We start from the raw sequence: 23,872 nt of genomic DNA, 5'->3' as shown, positions 1-23,872 counted from the left end.
GAAGACCGAGGCAGTGGCTTGTTCCTTGGTCACGGTTGGGGGGGTCCACTGTGCGACCAGTACTGGCATTCGCACTTTTGTCACAGACCCTGACTGAGCGGGCAAAACGTTTGCACCGCGAATTGGGAGAGCAGCACGCTTCTCCTGTCTGCGTGAAATTAGCAGACCAACTAGTACAAGGCCCTGGATACCCTCCCTCTGTATCTAGGGCTTCAGTGTCAGCTGTGGTGCTGAGGCGCCTGAATTGGCTAATATGCTGGTCTGTGACCTGGCATCTAAAAAAAGCCCTGACGGCTCTTCCCCTCCTTGGCGAGCGGCTCTTTGGAGCCTCTTTGGATGGCATTAGTAAAAATGCCACCGGTGGTAGAGTACAATACTCCCACAGGCCAGGAAGGCTAAGGAGCCACGCCGTAGACAAGTAGGAGGATTTCAGTCATAGCGTTCTGCCCCAGGACTTCAGTCATAGCGTTCTGCCCCAGGACTTCAGTCATAGCGTTCTGCCCCAGGACATCAGTCATAGCGTTCTGCCCCAGGACATCAGTCATAGCGTTCTGCCCCAGGACTTCAGTCATAGCGTTCTGCCCCAGGACTTCAGTCATAGCGTTCTGCCCCAGGACTTCAGTCATAGCGTTCTGCCCCAGGACTTCAGTCATAGCGTTCTGCCCCAGGACTTCAGTCATAGCGTTCTGCCCCAGGACTTCAGTCATAGCGTTCTGCCCCAGGACTTCAGTCATAGCGTTCTGCCCCAGGACTTCAGTCATAGCGTTCTGCCCCAGGACTTCAGTCATAGCGTTCTGCCCCAGGACTTCAGTCATAGCGTTCTGCCCCAGGACTTCAGTCATAGCGTTCTGCCCCAGGACTTCAGTCATAGCGTTCTGCCCCAGGACTTCAGTCATAGCGTTCTGCCCCAGGACTTCAGTCATAGCGTTCTGCCCCAGGACTTCAGTCATAGCGTTCTGCCCCAGGACTTCAGTCATAGCGTTCTGCCCCAGGACTTCAGTCATAGCGTTCTGCCCCAGGACTTCAGTCATAGCGTTCTGCCCCAGGACTTCAGTCATAGCGTTCTGCCCCAGGACTTCAGTCATAGCGTTCTGCCCCAGGACTTCAGTCATAGCGTTCTGCCCCAGGACTTCAGTCATAGCGTTCTGCCCCAGGACTTCAGTCATAGCGTTCTGCCCCAGGACTTCAGTCATAGCGTTCTGCCCCAGGACTTCAGTCATAGCGTTCTGCCCCAGGACTTCAGTCATAGCGTTCTGCCCCAGGACTTCAGTCATAGCGTTCTGCCCCAGGACTTCAGTCATAGCGTTCTGCCCCAGGACTTCAGTCATAGCGTTCTGCCCCAGGACTTCAGTCATAGCGTTCTGCCCCAGGACTTCAGTCATAGCGTTCTGCCCCAGGACTTCAGTCATAGCGTTCTGCCCCAGGACTTCAGTCATAGCGTTCTGCCCCAGGACTTCAGTCATAGCGTTCTGCCCCAGGACTTCAGTCATAGCGTTCTGCCCCAGGACTTCAGTCATAGCGTTCTGCCCCAGGACTTCAGTCATAGCGTTCTGCCCCAGGACTTCAGTCATAGCGTTCTGCCCCAGGACTTCAGTCATAGCGTTCTGCCCCAGGACTTCAGTCATAGCGTTCTGCCCCAGGACTTCAGTCATAGCGTTCTGCCCCAGGACTTCAGTCATAGCGTTCTGCCCCAGGACTTCAGTCATAGCGTTCTGCCCCAGGACTTCAGTCATAGCGTTCTGCCCCAGGACTTCAGTCATAGCGTTCTGCCCCAGGACTTCTGTCACAGTAGTCCGCCCCAGGACTTCTGTCACAGTAGTCCGCCCCAGGACTTCTGTCACAGTAGTCCGCCCCAGGACTTCTGTCACAGTAGTCCGCCCCAGGACTTCTGTCACAGTAGTCCGCCCCAGGACTTCTGTCACAGTAGTCCGCCCCAGGACTTCTGTCACAGTAGTCCGCCCCAGGACTTCTGTCACAGTAGTCCGCCCCAGGACTTCTGTCACAGTAGTCCGCCCCAGGACTTCTGTCACAGTAGTCCGCCCCAGGACTTCTGTCACAGTAGTCCGCCCCAGGACTTCTGTCACAGTAGTCCGCCCCAGGACTTCTGTCACAGTAGTCCGCCCCAGGACTTCTGTCACAGTAGTCCGCCCCAGGACTTTTTTCACAGTAGTCCGCCCCAGCATGCTTCCCAGCTTTTCTGTCATAGTGTTCTGCGCCAGCTTTTTCTGGCTCGGCATTCAGTCTTAGCATTTCGGTCATAGCGTTTCTGTCTCAGCATTCAGTCTCAGCGTGTTTTCGGGCATTGCATTTCTGGCCAGGATTCTGCTGTTGCGTCACTGTCTCAGTTTTTCTGTTATAGCATTTCTGCCCCAGGAATTCTGGCATTGCATTTATGCCTCAGCGTTTCAGTCTTGGTTGTTGCTGTCATTGCGTTTCTGCCCCTGGTTCTGTCTCTACGTTTCTGCATCAGCATTAAGTTTCATGGTGTTTTTCATCATGGCGTGTTGTGTTTCTGTCTCAGCGTTTCTGCCTGCATGTCTGTCATAGTATTTCAACCTTGGCGTTCAGTCTCAGAGTTTCTCAGAGGGGCGTCGTTCACTCATGGCATACTCTGGTAGTCTTTCATCTTTGTTGATTGTCATGTCCCATCGTGTCTGTGTCCTGTTTTGTGCCTGGGTCAAGTAGCTAGGGCTCACACGTCAGGATCTGTCACGTCTATAGATCCATACGGGCTGAGGTTTTCGTTTGTTAATTGATTGTTGTCCACAATCTTCTCGCCCGTATACCATACGCCATACGTTGAATGTTCATTCACCACATCTATATGACTACCCACCAAGGCCTGTGGGTACACTAGCCCTGAGTTTTTCAGTTAATTACCTGTCTCTGCGCTGCAGGTTACTCGGGCTCACTTACCACTTACATGTGGGTGGGGGGTCCGTCAGGTTCATTTTACATGAAGTGGTCTTGACTTTTCTGCTCATGCTTCATTCTTAAGCGAGGGGGGTATTGTTGTTCTCATGTCTGGCTGTCTGTCATTTCTCTAGTTTGTGTTTCAGGTTGGGCCGTCTTGGCATCCATACCGATATCAACCATGCTTGCACTCACTTCTTTCAGCCCGGCTGTTGTTGGGGGCTAGTTGATTGGTGCTGATGTAATTTCACCACTGGGATCACCCTTGGGTCAGACGCAGTCGCAATTTTTCTTCAGTTGATGTCCTGTTGTGTTGAGGCCCTGGTTACCGCCCAGGGATGTATAGTCTCTCAGGGTGTGTGCTAAGCCACGTCGCCATGACGGTCCACGACGGTCCTTGGGTGATAGGTTTGGCAGATGTCATAATGATTCTGGATTCCACTCTTGGCTCTGATCTTGTCTAACTTATTGCCTGGAGTTCTACTTAGGGACATCAGTCCAGCTTGTTCCAAGTAGGGGGGGCTTGGGTATGTCTGTATCATGCCATGGGACTATTCCCCCGGGAGGGAGTCTGGCCCTCCTTGGTTCAGGATTCAGACTCAGCTGTTCGATCATATATGGTGGCACCGGGGTCCTGTGTCCGGCATGGTTTCTCCATGTTTGACAATATTATTGCCATGGTGCATGGGCCTTATCCGCTTACTCCATCATATCCATCAGGTATCCAGCTTTTGTACTCCTGCTAGTGGTCTTTTTGCCACTTACCCTTTTGGGGGGGGGGGGGGGGGTGGGTGTTATTTCACTGGTGTTCATTGAGGTATTTCGCCATCATTTGCAGGGGTTCCTCGGGCCAGGCCTTGTTCCTTTCCCCTCACGTATCCTCTCATTTCACAAGGAGTTCATTCTCAGGTCTGGGTGTCGCGGGCATCAGGCTCAATTCAGTCTTTCAGGGGATGTTCAGTTGGGTTCGGGGTAGTGTCGCAGGTTCGTTAGGGGGTTCCTTCTCATCACCAAGTCAGGAGTCGGTGTGTTCTTTTGCCACAGCGAATACTTTCCAGTTACTTGCTGGATACCTACTGTTGCCGTCCGGGAGCACACCTTTATCCATGATGGTTCATTACCTTCTTCACCTAAATTTTGTCTTTTTGCCCTCTTTTCAGGCATACTGAACAGCTAGGCCAAGGCACAACTCAGGCCTTGGTTCTTAGGAGTATCGCATTTCCCGCTTGAAGACTGACTACAAGTTGAAAAGGCTGGCCTTAGGCCAGCCTGTATTTGTAGGAGCCGCCTGGGAGGGCTATTTAAACCTCCTCCTCTGTCAGGGCCAGTGTTGTCGGGGTTTCTGGGTTCCCACCCACCCGTTCCCCAGTTTTTCTTACATTCTCATAGTATTTTGTTCTTATTCTTACATTCAGGGTATGCCCTCTTTTCAGGCATACTGACCAGCTAGGCCAAGGCACACCTCAGGCCTTGGTTCTTAGGAGTATCGCATTTCCCGCTTGAAGATTCTGACTACAAATATATATATATTCATGTCTCCTATAAAGGTCAAATCCTTTATTTTCCATTTTGCTCATAAAGACTTATCCAAAGTAATTTGGAGCTGTGATAGCTGCAAAAAGTGGTTCTACAAAGTATTGACTTTAGGGGGGTGAATAGTTATGCATATTGACTTTGTTTTTTTATTGTGAAGCAAATAGGAAAAAAAAATCTTCAAAGTTGTGGGCATGTTCTGTAAATTAAATGATGCAAATCCTCAAACAATCCATGTTAATTACAGGTTGTGAGGGAACAAAAAACGAAAAATGCCGGGGGGGGGGGGGGGGGGGGGTGTGTGGATACTTTTGCAAGGCACTGTTAATGCTCAGTTCATTAAATGTTGATTTTCTTATGCTATTTTACTTCACGCTGTATGTGTGATTTTGATAATACTGAATTTCTAGTAAGTATAATTCACGATGACTTCATTGTTTTCAGCTGGTCAACATTGGTTCTTCCTATAATTATGGAAACGAAGACCAGGCAGAATTTTTGTGTGTGGTCTCCAAAGAGTTGCACAATACCCCATATGGCACATCTAGTGAACCTAGTGAAAAGGCAAAGGTTTGTATGGTTCTGTCTTTTTATCTACCCTAAATTAGTGTTTTATTGGAATGTTCCTGCATGAATGTAACAAGGGGACAATAGCTTGTTTTAAGTGATCTAATGCTTTTGCTAAAAGCTTGATGGGTGTTTTTAAGCTCTGCTGAAACAAAGTAGAACTATCTTTTTACTAGCCTTTTATTTTCTTTAAGAATGCCATTCTAGACTTCTGTTGTACCACAGATAAAATGTTTTTCTCTAACATTTTTCAAGTGTGCTTGGGCTGATCTTGACATGGCAGGATCTTGACATGGCAGCTATCTAGATTGGCATATACTCAGCAACTGCTTTGTAGGCTGTACTCTGACCCCGTTGGACTGGAATATTGTAAAGCTAAACTGGAATGTGACCTTTGGCTCTGCATTGTGGCGCTTTCTAGACTTCTGTTTACAGTTGGCTACAGAGCTCTTTCTAGGTCCAAAGCCCTTGCACAGCCTCTGTTTTGACCCTGTCTCGGACTACTCTCATAGTGAGTAAGGCCAGTTGGGCTAAAGCACTGGGAGCTACCTCACATTCGGTACGATTGAGCACCTTTTCAAATGTCAAATTTGTAAACATGACTTCCCACAGTAAGGGTTGAGTATGAGCGCTAATTACTATGTGCAGTATTGCATGCACTCATGCCCTGCACACTTTCTCCTGCCACCAGGGAACACCAGCCTTCTTCTGCTCCCAAAGCACTACAGGGGTCTTCCAGTCTCCGGTCTCATTCCACTGCCTGCCTACAATGACTTGGTCACCTCTGGCCAACTGCAACTCCCATTATCACCAGCTACTTGGGTTTGAGTTCAAAAAATATATCAGTACAGCGCAAATACAAAGTAATACAGAAAATATCATAAAATGAAAAAAATATAAATAAGAAGTCCATATAGTGAAAGAAATATTCAGAAAGAGTCCACTTGTGTAATATATCTTCAATCAATAAATCAAGTGACGAAGTGATCCCTTCACCATTGAGCAAGTTGAACTCTCACCTCAACAAGTGGACCTCTGATAAATCAGATAGGTCAAAAACGCATGTTCCCATCAAGGGTAGATCATAAGATTACAGCAGACCAAGCGGAAGCATTTCCAGGTAAGGTTCTCCTCCGTATCATCAGATCAATGTGATATCATATAAAAAAGAACAGGCAAATCTAGTGCTCTCCGTTGATGTAAATTTATTAAACAAATAAATAAAAACAAATACCACTCACATTTAGAAGCACTGATCTCCAGTGCTGAGTGCTCAGATAAAAAGTACCATGCATGGATCAGTGTGTCAGCTGGCGGATGACGTCACGACGCAGGTCACGTGGTCCGTACGCGTTGCGTCCCAGAGAGTAGGCGGGACTTCATCAGCGGTGACGGAATGACGTCGGACGGCCGCTTTTATACCAACACACCGTTAGAAAACCAATAGTAAGCGGAGTTGTGCGCAAGACAGATACCATAGGCAGCACATATCAAATGTGACACCGGAACATACATCTGCGTTCACTCCAAACACAGGAAGGAGAGAGAGAGTATCAAAAAATAAATAAATATACTATGGAGACATGAAAACCAGAGGAAAACAAAATAATAGTCTGCTAATTGGCAACAGGATATCATCCTTTAAATATTCTCACATCAACTATGTGAGGACCAGAAAAAAAGGATATTGCCTAAAGAAACAGTACAATATAATCCCCTGGTAGGTCAAAACTAGAGATCTAGTGAATAAGCCCGCAATGTCGTTGACGTCATCAGAAAGCTACACTGATCCACACATGGGTTAATAACAATAAGTACTAAAAAATGACTCAAAGCTAAAAATGAGAACAAATAAAATATATAATAAAAATAAAAATATAATTAAATGAGAATAAAATGAAAATAAAATACAAATACAAATATAAAAGGAAAAAATTCTAATGCAATGAAAACAATTCAATTATCTGTCCGAAATGAAACAATTTAAATCAAAATCCACGTTTAGACCTCTAGGGGCAAGAACCCTTGTCTCATGGATCCAATAAGATTCACGTTTGCTTAGTTGGCGTATGAAGTTACCTCCACGCCAATGTTTGGTTACCTTCTCAATCCCCCAGAAACTCAAACCTCTGGGATTCTGAGAGTGCACCAATTTGAAATGGCGAGACACATTATGGGTTTTTAAACCCTTTTTAATATTATTTACGTGTTCACCCAACCTTACGTGTAGGGGTCTAGAGGTTCTGCCAATATATTGGAGACCACACTCACATTGTAACATATATACCACCCCTATAGTGGAGCAGGTAATAAGTTTATCGATCTTATATTCCTTATTGTTACTTGTAGCTATAAAAGATTTTCTCCTTTTTACATTGCATCTAGAGTGTCTGCATGCCGTACATCTACCGCACGCATAGAAGCCGGACAAGGAGAAAAGTCTGCTTTCAGTTTGTACAGGGGGATCGATAACACTTGGTGCTATTTGGTCACGTATTGATGGCGCCTTCTTATATATGAAAGAGGGCCGTGCAGGCAACAAAGGGCCCAGCACTCGATCCTGTTTCAATATAAACCAATTTTTGGCAACAACCTTTTCAAATTTCTTATACTGTACGTTATAGTCAAGAACCATTCTAAAGTTAACCCCTTCCACTCCTGATTCTTTTATCTTATCTCTAACCAAAAGGGACCTATCCGTCCGACGTCATTCCGTCACCGCTGATGAAGTCCCGCCTACTCTCTGGGACGCAACGCGTACGGACCACGTGACCTGCGTCGTGACGTCATCCGCCAGCTGACACACTGATCCATGCATGGTACTTTTTATCTGAGCACTCAGCACTGGAGATCAGTGCTTCTAAATGTGAGTGGTATTTGTTTTTATTTATTTGTTTAATAAATTTACATCAACGGAGAGCACTAGATTTGCCTGTTCTTTTTTATATGATATCACATTGATCTTATGATACGGAGGAGAACCTTACCTGGAAATGCTTCCGCTTGGTCTGCTGTAATCTTATGATCTACCCTTGATGGGAACATGCGTTTTTGACCTATCTGATTTATCAGAGGTCCACTTGTTGAGGTGAGAGTTCAACTTGCTCAATGGTGAAGGGATCACTTCGTCACTTGATTTATTGATTGAAGATATATTACACAAGTGGACTCTTTCTGAATATTTCTTTCACTATATGGACTTCTTATTTATATTTTTTTCATTTTATGATATTTTCTGTATTACTTTGTATTTGCGCTCTAGATGCAATGTAAAAAGGAGAAAATCTTTTATAGCTACAAGTAACAATAAGGAATATAAGATCGATAAACTTATTACGTGCTCCACTATAGGGGTGGTATATATGTTACAATGTGAGTGTGGTCTCCAATATATTGGCAGAACCTCTAGACCCCTACACGTAAGGTTGGGTGAACACGTAAATAATAATAAAAAGGGTTTAAAAACCCATAATGTGTCTCGCCATTTCAAATTGGTGCACTCTCAGAATCCCAGAGGTTTGAGTTTCTGGGGGATTGAGAAGGTAACCAAACATTGGCGTGGAGGTAACTTCATACGCCAACTAAGCAAACGTGAATCTTATTGGATCCATGAGACAAGGGTTCTTGCCCCTAGAGGTCTAAACGTGGATTTTGATTTAAATTGTTTCATTTCGGACAGATAATTGAATTGTTTTCATTGCATTAGAATTTTTTCCTTTTATATTTGTATTTGTATTTTATTTTCATTTTATTCTCATTTAATTATATTTTTATTTTTATTATATATTTTATTTGTTCTCATTTTTAGCTTTGAGTCATTTTTTAGTACTTATTGTTATTAACCCATGTGTGGATCAGTGTAGCTTTCTGATGACGTCAACGACATTGCGGGCTTATTCACTAGATCTCTAGTTTTGACCTACCAGGGGATTATATTGTACTGTTTCTTTAGGCAATATCCTTTTTTTCTGGTCCTCACATAGTTGATGTGAGAATATTTAAAGGATGATATCCTGTTGCCAATTAGCAGACTATTATTTTGTTTTCCTCTGGTTTTCATGTCTCCATAGTATATTTATTTATTTTTTGATACTCTCTCTCTCCTTCCTGTGTTTGGAGTGAACGCAGATGTATGTTCCGGTGTCACATTTGATATGTGCTGCCTATGGTATCTGTCTTGCGCACAACTCCGCTTACTATTGGTTTTCTAACGGTGTGTTGGTATAAAAGCGGCCGTCCGACGTCATTCCGTCACCGCTGATGAAGTCCCGCCTACTCTCTGGGACGCAACGCGTACGGACCACGTGACCTGCGTCGTGACGTCATCCGCCAGCTGACACACTGATCCATGCATGGTACTTTTTATCTGAGCACTCAGCACTGGAGATCAGTGCTTCTAAATGTGAGTGGTATTTGTTTTTATTTATTTGTTTAATAAATTTACATCAACGGAGAGCACTAGATTTGCCTGTTCTTTTTTATATATCACATTGATCTGATGATACGGAGGAGAACCTTACCTGGAAATGCTTCCGCTTGGTCTGCTGTAATCTTATGATCTACCCTTGATGGGAACATGCGTTTTTGACCTATCTGATTTATCAGAGGTCCACTTGTTGAGGTGAGAGTTCAACTTGCTCAATGGTGAAGGGATCACTTTGTCACTTGATTTATTGATTGAAGATATATTACACAAGTGGACTCTTTCTGAATATTTCTTTCACTTTTTATGATATTTTCTGTATTACTTTGTATTTGCGCTGTACTGATATATTTTTTGAATTTTGAAATGTGGGATTTGGTAATTTGACCTACAGTATTCTAGCTGCACTTTTATAATTTTTTTTCACTGTATTTGTTGTGTATTTTAGCACTTGGGTTTGAGTATATGAGGCCTTGGCTCGTTTTGTTGTTTTCCACTACTGGGTGTAATGTTTTTATCAAAAACGCACAAGACCATCCCACTGAACTGGGTGATCTTGATTCATTCTCTCCTACTGGTTCTGGGGTTGTTTATCCAGTATCCCTAGAATTAACAGACACCTGTAATCTTGAAGCTGTGACCCATATTATAGGTTCATTCTCATGAAAGTGTTTTTAGCTCTGTCAGGCAAGGCTGAGGCCTCTCTTCGTGTCCAATTTAGACTTTTGTTTTGTGTGTGCCTAACAGCTATAGAAACCTGCTCGGAGGCTATAAGCATGCTCTGGTGCCAATCAGTCTAGCTCTGACTCTCTCTGGCTTTTTACTCGGGTGTACCTAGGGTCCCATTACCATCTCGTACTCTGTTTACTCCAGGAAAGGCTGTTTATTTTACTTCTTGATTTTAAGATAGTTCAACACCCCAGCATTTGGGGGCTCATGTCACCCTCTTGAAGCTTCAGATTCACAAAGCGGGCATTGTCTTCTGCTGCTCCTTCTGTTCTTTGTGTACAGTGTTGTGCATCTTCTTGGGTTTGTTTAGCCACTTCATATCCTGAGCCTTTTTTTGATTCCTTCCTTGGTAGGAATCTATCCTTGGGAAGTCCACGCCCTGTGGATCCTCCACTTCCCTATGTGTAGTAGACTATTTCCTGCAGCTAAGCTACAGATTTCTGACTAACTTCAACTTTTTCCTTTATTTACCAATCCTTTCTATCAGGTGTAAATTCCTAGGAGTACCACTGGAATTTCTGCTCCTCTCTTCTCAGAGAAGGATGTTACTACCCTCCAAAAATAGCTTACTAAAATCCTTAAAAATTGGTTACTGGTAAGGCAGGTCATAGTTTGCTCTATCATACATCGCATGTCCTGTAGAATTCTTCTGATACTGATGTTCCAATATTCGTGCTTGGCACACTTTTATCCACGTCTTCCAATGTGTGGGCATTTTATTCACCTTTTCTTCTCCTTTTAAGAGTTTCAGGTTTGTATTTTTTTTTTTTCCAGTTTTTCTACAACTCTTGTGAGTAATTTCCTTCTAACCATGGAGATGTTATGCTGTGAGATGTCCTAACCATGGCTTTCTCGCTCTGTTTTGGTTGTGTAACCGGTCAACTTCTTTTGGTCCTTATTGTCCTTCTCGAGTTAAGAAATGCTGGGCTTAAGCCTTCTGAGATGACCAACTGATGCACCCTTTTTTTTTTATTATTATTTTTATTTTTTTATTTTTTTAAGTTTTCTTCTTACATCAACATCATGTGTGTGTGTTGGGATTTCTTCATTTTTTTTATCGTTTTTGTCTACTGGGTGTGGGTGTGTGGGTTTTTTTTTTTTCCAACCACTTCAGCCCCAGAAGGATTTACCCCCTGAATGACTAGGCCATTTTTCACGCTACAGTACTACGTTACTTTAACTGACAAGCAGGCATGCGATGCTCTACCCAAATAAAATTTGCACACACACACACACAGAGCTTTCTTTTGTGCTATTTGATCACCTCCAGTCCTTTTTTGTTTTTTTTTGCGCAATAAACTAAAAAAGACAGATTTTGAAGAAAACCATTTTTTACTTTCCGCTTTAATGCATATCCAAAAAATTTAAGAAAAACAATTTTTTTTCAACAAGTTATGCCAATTTGCATTCTACATATTATTGGTAACAAAAATCACAATAAGCGTATATTGATTGGTTTGCACAAAAGTTAGTGTCTACAAACTACAGGATGGATTTATGGCCTTTCTTTAATTTAATTTATATATAATATATATTATACATTTTTTTTTGCTTGTTCCTTCTTTGTTTACATGGGTAGATCCCTGTTCTGCCTCTCTGAAGCGATCGTGGGTGGCCAGTGGACAACGGCTCCTCCTCAGTGTGGGCACACGGGCCCCCGATGCACGATCTATTGCATGCGACACGTACATATACGCTTTTTAGCGCGATAGAGCCGCCCTGCCACAGTATATATGTGGTGGGTGGGCTTTAAGTGGTTAATTTATTCGTGGCATTGGTCTACCCTAGTTCCTACTTTGGAATTTTTTTGGTGAATAATTATTTGCCCCACCAATTTCACTTTTTGACTGGATGATGCCTATGGTATCAGTTTTTGTCTCGGTAGTGATTTTCTCTTCTGAACTGGAGCTCCGTATGATCATCAATGCTCTCCCATTGGGAGCTATAGCTCCCCTTATCATTCATGTTCTTTTTTTTTTTTTTTTTTTTCTTTTTTTGGCCTTTCTTATTAGCCATGACTGAGATGTTCATTTACATACTTTTGTAGTAAGCTCCCTACACCTGTTGGATCTCTGAATTGCCCACCTCTGTTTTCAGTGCCTTTTTGGATTTCTCATCAATTTTAAGAATATCCTAAATTCCTGTATCCTTCAGTGGACAATGAAGAAAATACGTTTTTTATACTCTGCAGTTTCTTGTTCGTAAAGTTAATTGAGGGACACACATCCAGCTTTGTGTCTTGGTCTTTATGTACTGCTTGCTCACAAAACTGAAGCATGATGAGTCATACAGGAGGGTGGTACCAACATTTCTTTTTCTGTTTGCCAGTGTTTCACTATACTGTACCTGTCGGTAGACTATCCTAGATAAAGCCCTGTGTCCCTTAATAGACTTTAAGAGATTTTACAGTAAGTCCATGAGTGAGTGTTTTATTTACAGTGTAAACGCCAAACTGCTATAGTCTTATCAGTTTATTTTACTAAAATGTTGCAAGCTTATGCTTCGTCCTTGGGTTTAACCAGGGTTTGATTTGTTTTACATCAAGTCAATTTAAATCCCTAGTAAAAAGGCTTGATTTAAATCAACTTGATTTAAAGCATAATTTTTAACGAGCAGCTTGTTGACTCTGACAGTCCCATTCACTTTAATGGGATGACTGATAGGACAAGGTGAGGGACATGGCGGCAGCAGGTGAGCGGATGCCCGCTAACAGGCGCTGCCTTGATGGATCTGAAATGACAGGTGCTCTTTCAATGTAAGGACTTATTCTTGCTAGTAGTTAGAATCTTTAATATTTGCAAACAAAATGAAGGTTTCCTGTTTTAAAATAAGTGGTCAGGTTAGTAAAACCGCAATATCAGAACTGATTCAATCATACAGTTTATAGTGTATGTAGATTTGCAAAACAATGAGGTAAAGAAATATTCCTGAACTTTTTTTTTTTTTTTTTATCTCATGGTTACTGTGAAATTGTAAGACAATAGATATTTTTACTCCAAAAGCATATTAAAATAAATTTTGCTGATTTTAAATAAACTTTTATTTTTTTAATTTTTTTTTTTATCCACCCTGGATTTAACAACATAGTCTGTGGCTTGGTGTGTTTTTCTTTTATCTGCCCTGCAGGTTGCGGTTTGTTTCCTGTGACCTTCTCTTTTTTTTTTTTTTTTTTATTTTGTTTTTTTTTTTTTCTGGGTAATCAGACATTGATTAATGGTGTCAAAGGTCTTCAGTTAATATATTGTTGTATAGAGCACTCATGAGTTATAGCCATAAATGCCGCTCAAATTGGTTTACAAACGAGCCTAGCCTTCTACATTAATTTTACAGCAAAGATGTTGAATGGTTGCTAGGAGACTATATGACTGGTTTTCTATTCATACATTGGGTACCAATTGAAAAAAGGGCACTCTGGCTGTAATAATTTGCCACTTCTGACACTGTCCCTTTGCAGACTTGCCGATCTGCAGGTCAATAACATCCTTTTACTAGTTGCATGATGCCCATATTCATCCAATCAACTTCCCCTGAGGCCAGAATGTAAGACACACCACCTTGGGCTAAATCATCCTGCTAGCATGGTCTCACAGTATTCTTGGACAGCCCACCATCACTGCTGGTGGAGAAGACTAAGAATCTATTACTTACATGTGGAATGGTGGTAGTTTCTATACTAAAACCATAAAACAAACACAGGGTGCATCACCCTAGTGCACTGATGGTGAATCTTGGCACTCCAGATTTTTTTAGAACTACATTTTTCCTGATGTTAATGCACTCTGCAGTGTAGTTGAGTATCATGGGAAATGTAGTTCCAAAACATCTGGGGTGCCAAAATTCACCATCACTGGCCTAGTGTATTATCTTAAGCTATCCTTTATTGATAAATTAAATAATGCATAATATACTCAAAACAAGCATATGTACAAGCTTGTCAGAATAAACCCAATTCCAGACCATCAGCACATCTCCTCACACAGGAATGATATACAGGTCCTTCTCAAAAAATTAGCATATTGTGATAAAGTTCATTATTTTCTGTAATGTACTGATAAACATTAGACTTTCATATATTTTAGATTCATTACACACAACTGAAGTAGTTCAAGCCTTTTCTTGTTTTAATATTGATGATTTTGGCATACAGCTCATGAAAACCCAAAATTCCTATCTCAAAAAATTAGAATATCATGAAAAGGTTCTCTAAACAAGCTATTAACCTAATCATCTGAATCAACTAATTAACTCTAAACACCTGCAAAAGATTCCTGAGGCTTTTAAAAACTCCCAGCCTGGTTCATTACTCAAAACCGCAATCATGGGTAAGACTGCCGACCTGACTGCTGTCCAGAAGGCCATCATTGACACCCTCAAGCAAGAGGGTAAGACACAGAAATTTCTGAACGAATAGGCTGTTCCCAGAGTGCTGTATCAAGGCACCTCAGTGGGAAGTCTGTGGGAAGGAAAAAGTGTGGCAGAAAACGCTGCACAACGAGAAGAGATGACCGGACCCTGAAGAAGATTGTGGAGAAGGACCGATTCCAGACCTTGGAGGACCTGCGGAAGCAGTGGACTGAGTCTGGAGTAGAAACATCCAGAGCCACCGTGAACAGGCGTGTGCAGGAAATGGGCTACAGGTGCCGCATTCCCCAGGTCAAGCCACTTTTGAACCAGAAACAGCGGCAGAAGCGCCTGACCTGGGCTACAGAGAAGCAGCACTGGACTGTTGCTCAGTGGTCCAAAGTACTTTTTTCAGATGAAAGCAAATTTTGCATGTCATTCAGAAATCAAGGTGCCAGAGTCTGGAGGAAGACTGGGGAGAGGGAAATGCCAAAATGCCTGAGGTCCAGTGTCAAGTACCCACAGTCAGTGATGGTCTGGGGTGCCATGTCAGCTGCTGGTGTTGGTCCTCTGTGTTTTATCAAGGGCAGGGTCAATGGAGCTAGCTATCAGGAGATTTTGGAGCACTTCATGCTTCCATCTGCTGAAAAGCTTTATGGAGATGAAGATTTCATTTTTCAGCACGACCTGGCACCTGCTCACAGTGCCAAAACCACTGGTAAATGGTTTACTGACCATGGTATTACTGTGCTCAATTGGCCTGCCAACTCTCCTGACCTGAACCCCATAGAGAATCTGTGGGATATTGGGAAGAGAAAGTTGAGAGACGCAAGACCCAACACTCTGGATGAGCTTAAGGCCGCTATCGAAGCATCCTGGGCCTCCATAACACCTCAGCAGTGCCACAGGCTGGTTGCCTCCATGCCACGCCGCATTGAAGCAGTCATTTCTGCAAAAGGATTCCCGACCAAGTATTGAGTGCATAACTGAACATAATTATTTGAAGGTTGACTTTTTTTGTATTAAAAACACTTTTCTTTTATTGTTCGGATGAAATATGCTAATTTTTTGAGATAGGATTTTTGGGTTTTCAGGAGCTGTATGCCAAAATCATCAGAATTAAAACAAGAAAAGGCTTGAACTACTTCAGTTGTGTGTAATGAATCTAAAATATATGAAAGTCTAATGTTTATCAGTACATTACAGAAAATAATGAACTTTATCACAATATGCAAATTTTTTGAGAAGGACCTGTATAGGTCCAAAAGGCTTAACGTGTTTCAAGGGACTTGCCCTTTTCCTCAGAGCCAGCAATACTGCAGTATGCTACACTAATGGCTACAAAATGTGTCCTGATCATAAATTCAAACAATAAATAAATGTTACAAATTTTTGTTACAAAGCAACATACACCGTGCTGAGTTCAGATGAAAAAACAAAGTGCGTGTTCTCCATATTCATAAATAAAATATTTCAAACGCTTGTGTCCAAAAAGTATTCCTTCATAAGGTGCCAAATTAGATATCGCCCATGAGCGGTTACTTCAGTGCATCACCACCATTTGCTTAAAAAAACTAATCTAATTTAATCACAAAGGGCTTCGCCTTCGCCTCTTCTCCCCTCACACCTGAATTCTTTAATGGCCATGGAATCAGCATTCAACATAACCATGGAGGAAGAACCAGCATAGTGTAAAAACACCAATTTATTTATAAAACCAACATTACACCAAACCCTTACAATATTGTGTCTCAACAGACACTGGTAGATCACATGTAAAGTGTTCCAGCCTGTCTGCTCCAGCCAATCGTGACAGCGCATCGACTAGCCCAGCCCTACAAAACGTCAGTTTTTGTTTTTTATTCATCTGCACTCTGCACTTTGTAATGAAATGTGTATATGTAACGTTTATTGCTTGAATTGATGGATTACAATTGGTATATATTAGTGTATGCCTTAAAGTATTGTAGGATTAGTATAGAAACTAGCACTGTTCTACTTTGAATTAATCTTTTTGGGTGAGTTTTATTTCTTTTTCACTTTAGGAATAGTTGCTGGACCGGTTTTGGGTTTTGTGATACAGTTCGATTAAGAACCTGTAAAATAACCAGGCTGGTTATGATTTTTGGATTAAAAAGTAATGTGGAGCAAAAAAATACTTGGGCTTCCTGAATTTCAATTTATTACAGCAAGTTTAAACAAAGTTTTAAATGACTGGTAATTGTATTGAGTAGGTTGTGATGTTGGAGAAAGTAAGGGAGGACCCACCCAAGAAGTCACTTGTCTACCATTGCTTTTAGTCTTCTCTGTGTAATGTCTAGTTGATATTGGTCAGCTACCACACACACTTCAGCAAGAAGCTCACCAATGACCATGACATTTGGAGCTGTGAATCCTTTTTCTTTCTTTTTTTTCTTTTCTTTTTTTTTGTTCAATATTTTATTAAACCGTTACAGAGATTACAATAATAAAGTGAACTTTATCAAATATATAGTAGGATAAGTAGGAAAAGTTATGCTATGAATTACAAATGACAAGGTAAAAATAGTCAACATATGTAACCAAAGTAAGCAAATCTAGAGGCTAAACTTGAGGTATGGAGTAGAGGTCGACCGATATGGGTTTTTCTCTGGCCGATGCCGATACCGATATTTGGAAATCGCCATGGCCGATATATGATGCCGTTTTTTTTTTTTTTTTGAGCTGATGTTAGGCCGATTATTTATTTTTTCCCCTTCATCTCATAAAATCTAACAGTTAGACACCTTTCCCACTGGGGCGTTTTTCAGGCGCTTTAAAATAGCGCCTGTAAAGTGCCTGCAAAACGGCTCCCCTGCAGTCTGTGTGGAAGCCCCCAGTGCTTTCACATTGAGGAGATGTGCTGGCAGGACGTTAAAAAAAAAAAAAAAGTCCTGCAAGCAGCATCTTTCGAGTGGTGGTTACCGCTCCTCCACCACTCCTGCCCATTGAAATGAATGGGCACCGCTGCCAAAGCACCTGCAATGTGATTTAACCCCTTCCTGGGCCGCTAGCTGAATTATAAGTGCCCTGCTAAAATGACGGTAAAGCGCCACTAAAACTGGCAGCGTTTTACCGTCAATGCCTGCTCACTCCAGTGTGAAAGCAGCCTTAAGACCCCTTTCACACCAGGACGTTTTGCAGGCGCTATAGCGCTAGAAATAGCGCTTACAAAACGCCCTAAAGAAACTACACCATTGTGTGTAGTGTGAAAGCCCGAGGGCTTTCACACTACAGCAGTGCGCTGACAGGACGTCAGAAAAAAGTCCTGCCAGTAGCTTCTTTGGAGCGGTGAAGGAGCGGTGTGTTTACCGCTCCTCCACCGCTACTCCCTATTGAAATCAATGGGGCAGCGCTGTAATACTGCCGGTAAAACGCCGCTATTGCGGCGTATTGCCGGCGGGTTTAACCCTTTCACAGCCGATAGCGGGGGGTAAAAGCGCCCGAAATGCGCCGCAAATCCGGCGGTAAAACGCCGCTAAAAATAGCGGCGTTTTACCGCCCACGCTATCGGCAGTGTGGTGTGAAAGGGGTCTTAGTGATACAGAAAATTTCTTACATTTATTAAACAAAACAAACATCCAAACAGTTCACGTGTATGTATAATTTAGAATGATATATATATATATATATATATATATATATATATATATATATATATATATATATCAATTACACAAAAACAGGTAATCAAAACTTTTGGATGAAAAAAAAATGGGCTAACTTTACTGTGTTTTTTTCTTTTTTTTTTTTAATCTGTGTATTTTTTCCAAAAAAAATTGAGTTTGAAAGACCGCTGCGCAAATACCGTGTGACATAAAATATTGCAACAACCGCTATTTTATTCCCTAGGATCTCTGCTAAAAAAAAATATATATATAGTATTTTGGGGGTTTTGGGGGTTCTAAGTGAATTTCTAGCAGAAAATACAGGATTTTTATTTGTAAGCATCAAGTGTCAAAAAAGATTTAGTCTTTAAATGGTTAAACTGAGAAATCTACACACTGAGTTGAGTTCATTCATGCAAGTGTAAACATTGTATCTTTTTGATCTTTTCTTGGCAGACTGCCCAGAGAGTAGACAAGTGGCTTCACTCAAGTCTCCAGGCAACTTGCACTGACTTCTATTACTGAAGTCATTTGCAAGTCGCGCTGAATATATCATCGGCCTTTTTTAACAGCACAATCGGCCGATGCCGATTAATTAAAAAACGCCAAATATCGGCCGATATATCGGTCGACCTCTAGTATGGAGCATTGTCAGACTTCCTCTGGCACCCCATCTGTGAGCAATCTGCCACAGGGGGAGACAACATGTCCAACTAATAAGGTACTTATTCAAAATGGGTGTGAGAAAGTGGAACAATGGTTTCCGTAGTAAATGCACACAGTATAACTAACATAGCAGTACATATGAAGCAGATGCAATATGTTAATGGATCTAATTCAGCAAGTATCATGAGGGTCTAGTTGCCAGTCAAATACATGAAAGATGGCGGCAGGGAGGAAGGGAGGGGAAGAGAGGAAGGGGTGGGGTCACTGGCTCAGAGGGTAAGTTAAAAGAAGCAAGTTGCTTCGGATATTGGCACAATGTGTCATCAAAACCAGGGGGTAGGAAGTGGGTCACCCAAGGGTTCCAGAGTGTCTAGTATTTCGGGATTTTTGTACAGCAATGTTGCCTATATCTTAGCGTGGATCATATCCTGGGTGATTATGTGCTGCGCTGCTAGTACGCTAAAGGTGGGCATTTTCCAGAACACTATGCCACTGCAGAAATCCCACTGTGGGTAGCCATAGAATTAGTAGACTGTGATACCCTTTCCACAGCCGATCTCCTTTGGCTGGCCCCTGCCCTACGTAGATCCATCAGCAAACCTGGTTACAATACATAGCCTCACAATCTGGGACAGACTAAAGAAAATGTCATACGTGAAAAGGCAGAGCTTGTGTTGTAACAAAAAATGGACTGCACTAACTACCAAAAAATATCTATCTAATTATTTTACCACTATGCTCCAACACAATGTGCAGCATTAATAGTATTGTTGTTTTTTTCCTTGCTTCCTCGCAACTGTGTGATTGAAGGGGAAGAAGAGTATTGTTCATTGATTAGTGGAGGCTGTTACTATTTGATTGCTGTCTCCATTATCTGAGATATCAAGCCCCACTTTTTTTTTTTTTTTATTCCTGTGGAGCTACTTTTCTCATAGTACCTTCAGAGGACCATTTAGATTGGTAAGCTCCACATTCATACCCATAAATAGTAGCTTTTTGTTTTGGTGTGGGAACACCCTGATGGCAGCTGCCTGTTGATTTTTTTTTTCTCCTATTGGTTTGCGCATTGATCTCCCCTTATTTACAACATTAATAATACCACCAGTGCTTTATAACAAAAAATACATTTAAATACTTTCAATGCCTGAAACTTGTGTTGGATGCCTCCCAGTTCCTGTAGGGTTCAAGTACAGTGCTGATGTCCATTGCAAAAAAGATTGCCAAACCCTCAGCGGTGCAAGATGAGGTTCAGATAGGGCCAGGAGAGTATATTGAAGGCCTTGCGTATGTCTATAGAGACACAACAAGATCGGATGCGCCGTGTGCAAGCAGCGTGAGTCAGAAGAGTTGTAAGGATTTTGATATCTACTAAAAGTTAAAGATCAAAATCAGCCTGAAGTTAGACCATGTGCAATCATCTGTATGGGGTTTGGGGATCATCGAGATAGATGGTGTTTAGAGATTCAGCTCAAAGTGTGGCCATCTAGTAGGGAATTATATGCATCTACTAGGAGGGGGGTGAGGAGGTCAAAAAAACATCTGGGCCTGGGCATTTGCATATTCTTGCTCTGTAATAGACTGGTCAAGGTTCTCTGAGAAGAGGTGAGAGTGGGTATATGAAGGGAAGAAAGGAGGGCATCCATGCGGGCATGGTTGACGTTTTTGGGGTCATAGTAAAATTCTGTCAGGCGCCTGCGTAATTCTCTGATTTTTATGGGGCTGCTGGAGTATGCATTCGTGGAAAATTTAGGTCTGATCGGGTTGGGGGTATATTCGGTTCTGCGGAGTTCAAGAGCCAAGAAGGTGTTGGGTTTGTTTGATTTTCATATAGAACAAGTGTCGGGCTCTGCAAAGGTTTTTTTTCTTGCTTTTTCAAGATCCTGTTTGGATTTGGTGGTGGAGCAGGATTGGAAGGCTGCTGAAGCTTGGTAGAAAGCTTCTTAACGTTTGTGTTGAAGGCGTTTCTCTTTACGGAGGTAGGAGACTTGACTAATACTCCTCTGACTGGCTTGTGGGCTTCCCATAAGGTTAGGGGACATGTTGACACACTGTATTTGTTGTGTAGTCTTTCAGGGGCGTTTCACTGTCGAAGCGATAGGGGTTAGCCAAGAGGCTATCGTTCATGTACCAAGCGGTATGAGCTGGACTGGGGATGAGAGATGAAAGGGACATGAGGACTGCGCTGTGGTCGGACCATGAGATCGAGACAATAGAGGAGGCCAGAAGGAGAGGGGAATAGCTGACTGTCAGAAAGATATGGTCTATGCGGGAGAATGTCTTATGTGGAAGTGAGTAGTGGGTATACTGGCGCCGTGCAGGCTTGTGTTCTCTCCAGGCGTCTAAGAGCAAGAATTTGTTTAGGAAGTGCTGGAATGAGACGGGTAGGGCTAGGAGAGGGAAGGGAAGGGTAGGGAAGGGTATTTGTCCAGAAATGGGTACAAAACTTGGTTAGTCGCTACAGATTACGAGGGTACCTCTTCTGTGTGAGTCAATAACTGTTAGCAGATGGGAAAGAAATCAGATTGGGTGTTTTATAGGGGCATACTATGAAACTATCGTTGCCTCGCTATCGAGTAGGTACCCGTTCAGGATGAGGTACTGACCCTCCTAGGTCTCTGAAGCGTAAAGGGGGTAGTGCGGTGAAAGCAACTAGTACCCCTCTTTTTTGTTTTGTTTTTTCTTCTTCTTCTTCTTTTTTTTTTTTTTTTTTGAGGATGCTGAAGCTGTGAATGCCTGAGGGGGTAGTGGCGGCCAAAGAGTTTTGGGCATGGAATTGTGTATAAAGTGTCTCCTGCAAACAAACCACATGTGCCTTTGCAGACGCAAATGAGCGAAAGGCTTTGGTGCTTTTGTTGCGTTTGTTGAGGCTTTGGACAATGAGTGTGAAAACGGAGCCATAACCAAAGCTGAAGAGGCTAGGGACTGTAGAGGATTGAGGGTCTAAGGTTGGTTACCTACCCCTGGTTGGGAGGGGGCGGTCATCTTGGGTTGGAGAGGGGAGAGTGGATTTCAGTAGAGCAGTGGTCATCAACCCTGTCCTCAGGGCCCACTAATAGGCCAGGTTTTTTTATGTATTACCTTGGGGAGATGTAGACTAGAATACTGCAATCACTGAGCAGCAAATTATATCACCTGTGATGTATTTCATTTATCTCGCATAGCTGGCCTGTTAGTGGGCTCCGAGGACAGTGTTGATGACCACTGCAGTAGAGAGGGAGGGGAGAAAAGTAAGAGCTAGATAGGGTCCGTAAAAAATCCGGGATGTGGATGAATGGGGTGGAGAACATGTCCAGTGGTTGGTCAGTAAGAGGACTACCAAGGACAAAGGCTAGTCCCTTGGATACCCTGTGCGGATATAGGTAGACGGGGGGGGGGGGGGGGGGGCAACAATCTCCGGGATTCTCACAGCCAGTATAATAGAATAATAGAATAAACTGATATGATAAAAGGTGGAGCACAACAATAAAATGATGCAGGAGACCCAAGTGCAGGTAAGGGATCCCCTGGAACAGAGTTTAAAAATGGGTCAACAGTAGAGTAGGAGGATTTCAGCAGGGTCAACCCAAATGGCAACAAATGCAATATGGATAATACTGTATGGGCCGGTGGGACTATCGGTCCTTATGTCTGTCCAGGCAGCATGTAGAGTAGTAACATGTAACTGCAGGAACAATCAAAGTGGCATCATGTGCATAGCTGAGCGTGTGAACCAAGGACATATGAATCTGTGTAAGAAAAAACCTTTGGGTGGGGGGTGTGGGGAATAGGCAAGTAGTAGGGAGGGGGAGAAGAGAAGGGAGAGTTGGGGGAGGAGAACGGCATAGGAAATTTAGGTACACATCTTGGTTAAGAAGCAAGGCAAAATAGACACGTCTATGGATGTTGCAATTTAGGCCTGAGGTGTCAAAGAATATTTACGTTGAAGTCCCAGGAGGATTCTTCAGGAGGTCGATGGAGGTAGTGCCATTTTAGCTGTGAAGAGGTCAGTCCATGGAGTCTTCAGGAGCAGGAGAGATAACAACCCTGTTTATGGATGATTGAGGACGTTGTCTGTTCAGGTGGGAACTGGAGCTTCCTCTGAGAATGAGAAGCAGATCTTCGGTGAGATCCCATGACAGCGGTGTCTTGAGGTGCCAGACATAGATCTTGGAGTGTAAGTTGAAGGTCTTCGGCAGACTTGCATTGGTAGGATGACCCTTTATGGGAGAAGCGGATGGAGAAGGGAAACCCCCATCGGTAGGCAATTCCGTTTTGAAGGATCTGAAGGTGGGGTTTCATGGCTTTTCAGTTTCACCAGAGTCACCTGGGAGAGGTCATGGGAAATCTGGTAGCGGTGGTTTTGTAACACCAGTGCTTCTTTGTGACGAGACAGAGTGAGCAATTGTTCCTTGGTGTGGAAGTAGTGTAGTTTCATGACTGTCGCGAGGGGGGCCTTCGTCAAGACGAGATGGCTACTGCCCATTTCAAGGTGCTCTATGGGTATTGAGGGCACAAGTTCCTGAAATAGTGCAGTGATGGTGGACTGTAGGTCAGCGATCGTCTCAGGAATACCCCGTATGTGCAGATTAGAGCGCCTGGCCCTATTCTCAAAGTCTTCGAGACGGGATTGAAGAGGTTTTCTTCATGTAAAGCTTCTAGTTCCTCTGAGTGGTTGTGGGTGAGGCTATCAACTTCATATGCTCTCTATTCAAGAGTAGATGTGCGGTGCCCCTCTCTAATCTCACGTGTCAGTTTCTCAGTTGTGTGTCAGAGGTGCGTTTTAGTTTTAGGGCTTTAGTGAGGAGCTGCTCTATCTGCTTCATCAGGTCAGGGTGTGTGAAATCAAATCGAAGGGCTAATGGAGTTGTGTCAGTAGCTGACTCACCCTCCTTTGACATCCCCAGCCTTGTGGGTTTGATGGCATGTGGCATCTGTGGTGTTCTTGGACGGGATGAGGGGGGCATCTTGGAGGAGGCCTTGAGGCGCACGTCCTTGATTGATTTTTGCCCTGTATCTGTTTTTAAGACCGCCCAGGTGTACACAGAAGGAAGCCGAGGTGTATGTGATCCAGCTGCGGGGCAGGCAGTGCGGCTTG

General features: G+C 43.1%; 1 protein-coding gene across 6 annotated transcripts in view; it reads left to right on the top strand.

Annotated features, from left to right (window-relative positions):
• LOC143924687 (BTB/POZ domain-containing protein KCTD5) overlaps nt 1-23,872 on the top strand; it is a 156,050-nt gene that overhangs the window by 108,070 nt on the left and 24,108 nt on the right. For 4 of the 6 annotated variants that reach the window (XR_013261908.1, XR_013261910.1, XM_077449097.1 and 1 more), the window contains one exon: nt 4,891-5,016. Coding sequence is in view for 3 of the 6 variants with exons in the window: in XM_077449097.1 (XP_077305223.1) it covers nt 4,891-5,016 (126 nt within the window). In the remaining 3 variants the exon portion in view is untranslated. Of the gene's footprint in view, nt 1-4,890; nt 5,017-7,702; nt 7,931-23,872 lie in introns of those variants that run through there. The other 2 variants (XR_013261909.1, XM_077449098.1) reach the window with 1 other exon arrangement.

Source organism: Lithobates pipiens, unplaced genomic scaffold (genome assembly GCF_037356315.1).
Source record: "Lithobates pipiens isolate NorthernLeopardFrog02 unplaced genomic scaffold, aLitPip1_a1.2 Scaffold_22, whole genome shotgun sequence".
In the NCBI taxonomy this organism is placed as follows: Eukaryota; Metazoa; Chordata; class Amphibia; order Anura; family Ranidae; genus Lithobates; species Lithobates pipiens.
The sequence above is the reverse complement of the archived record's forward strand: the minus strand, read 5'-3'. Positions and strand labels throughout refer to the sequence as shown.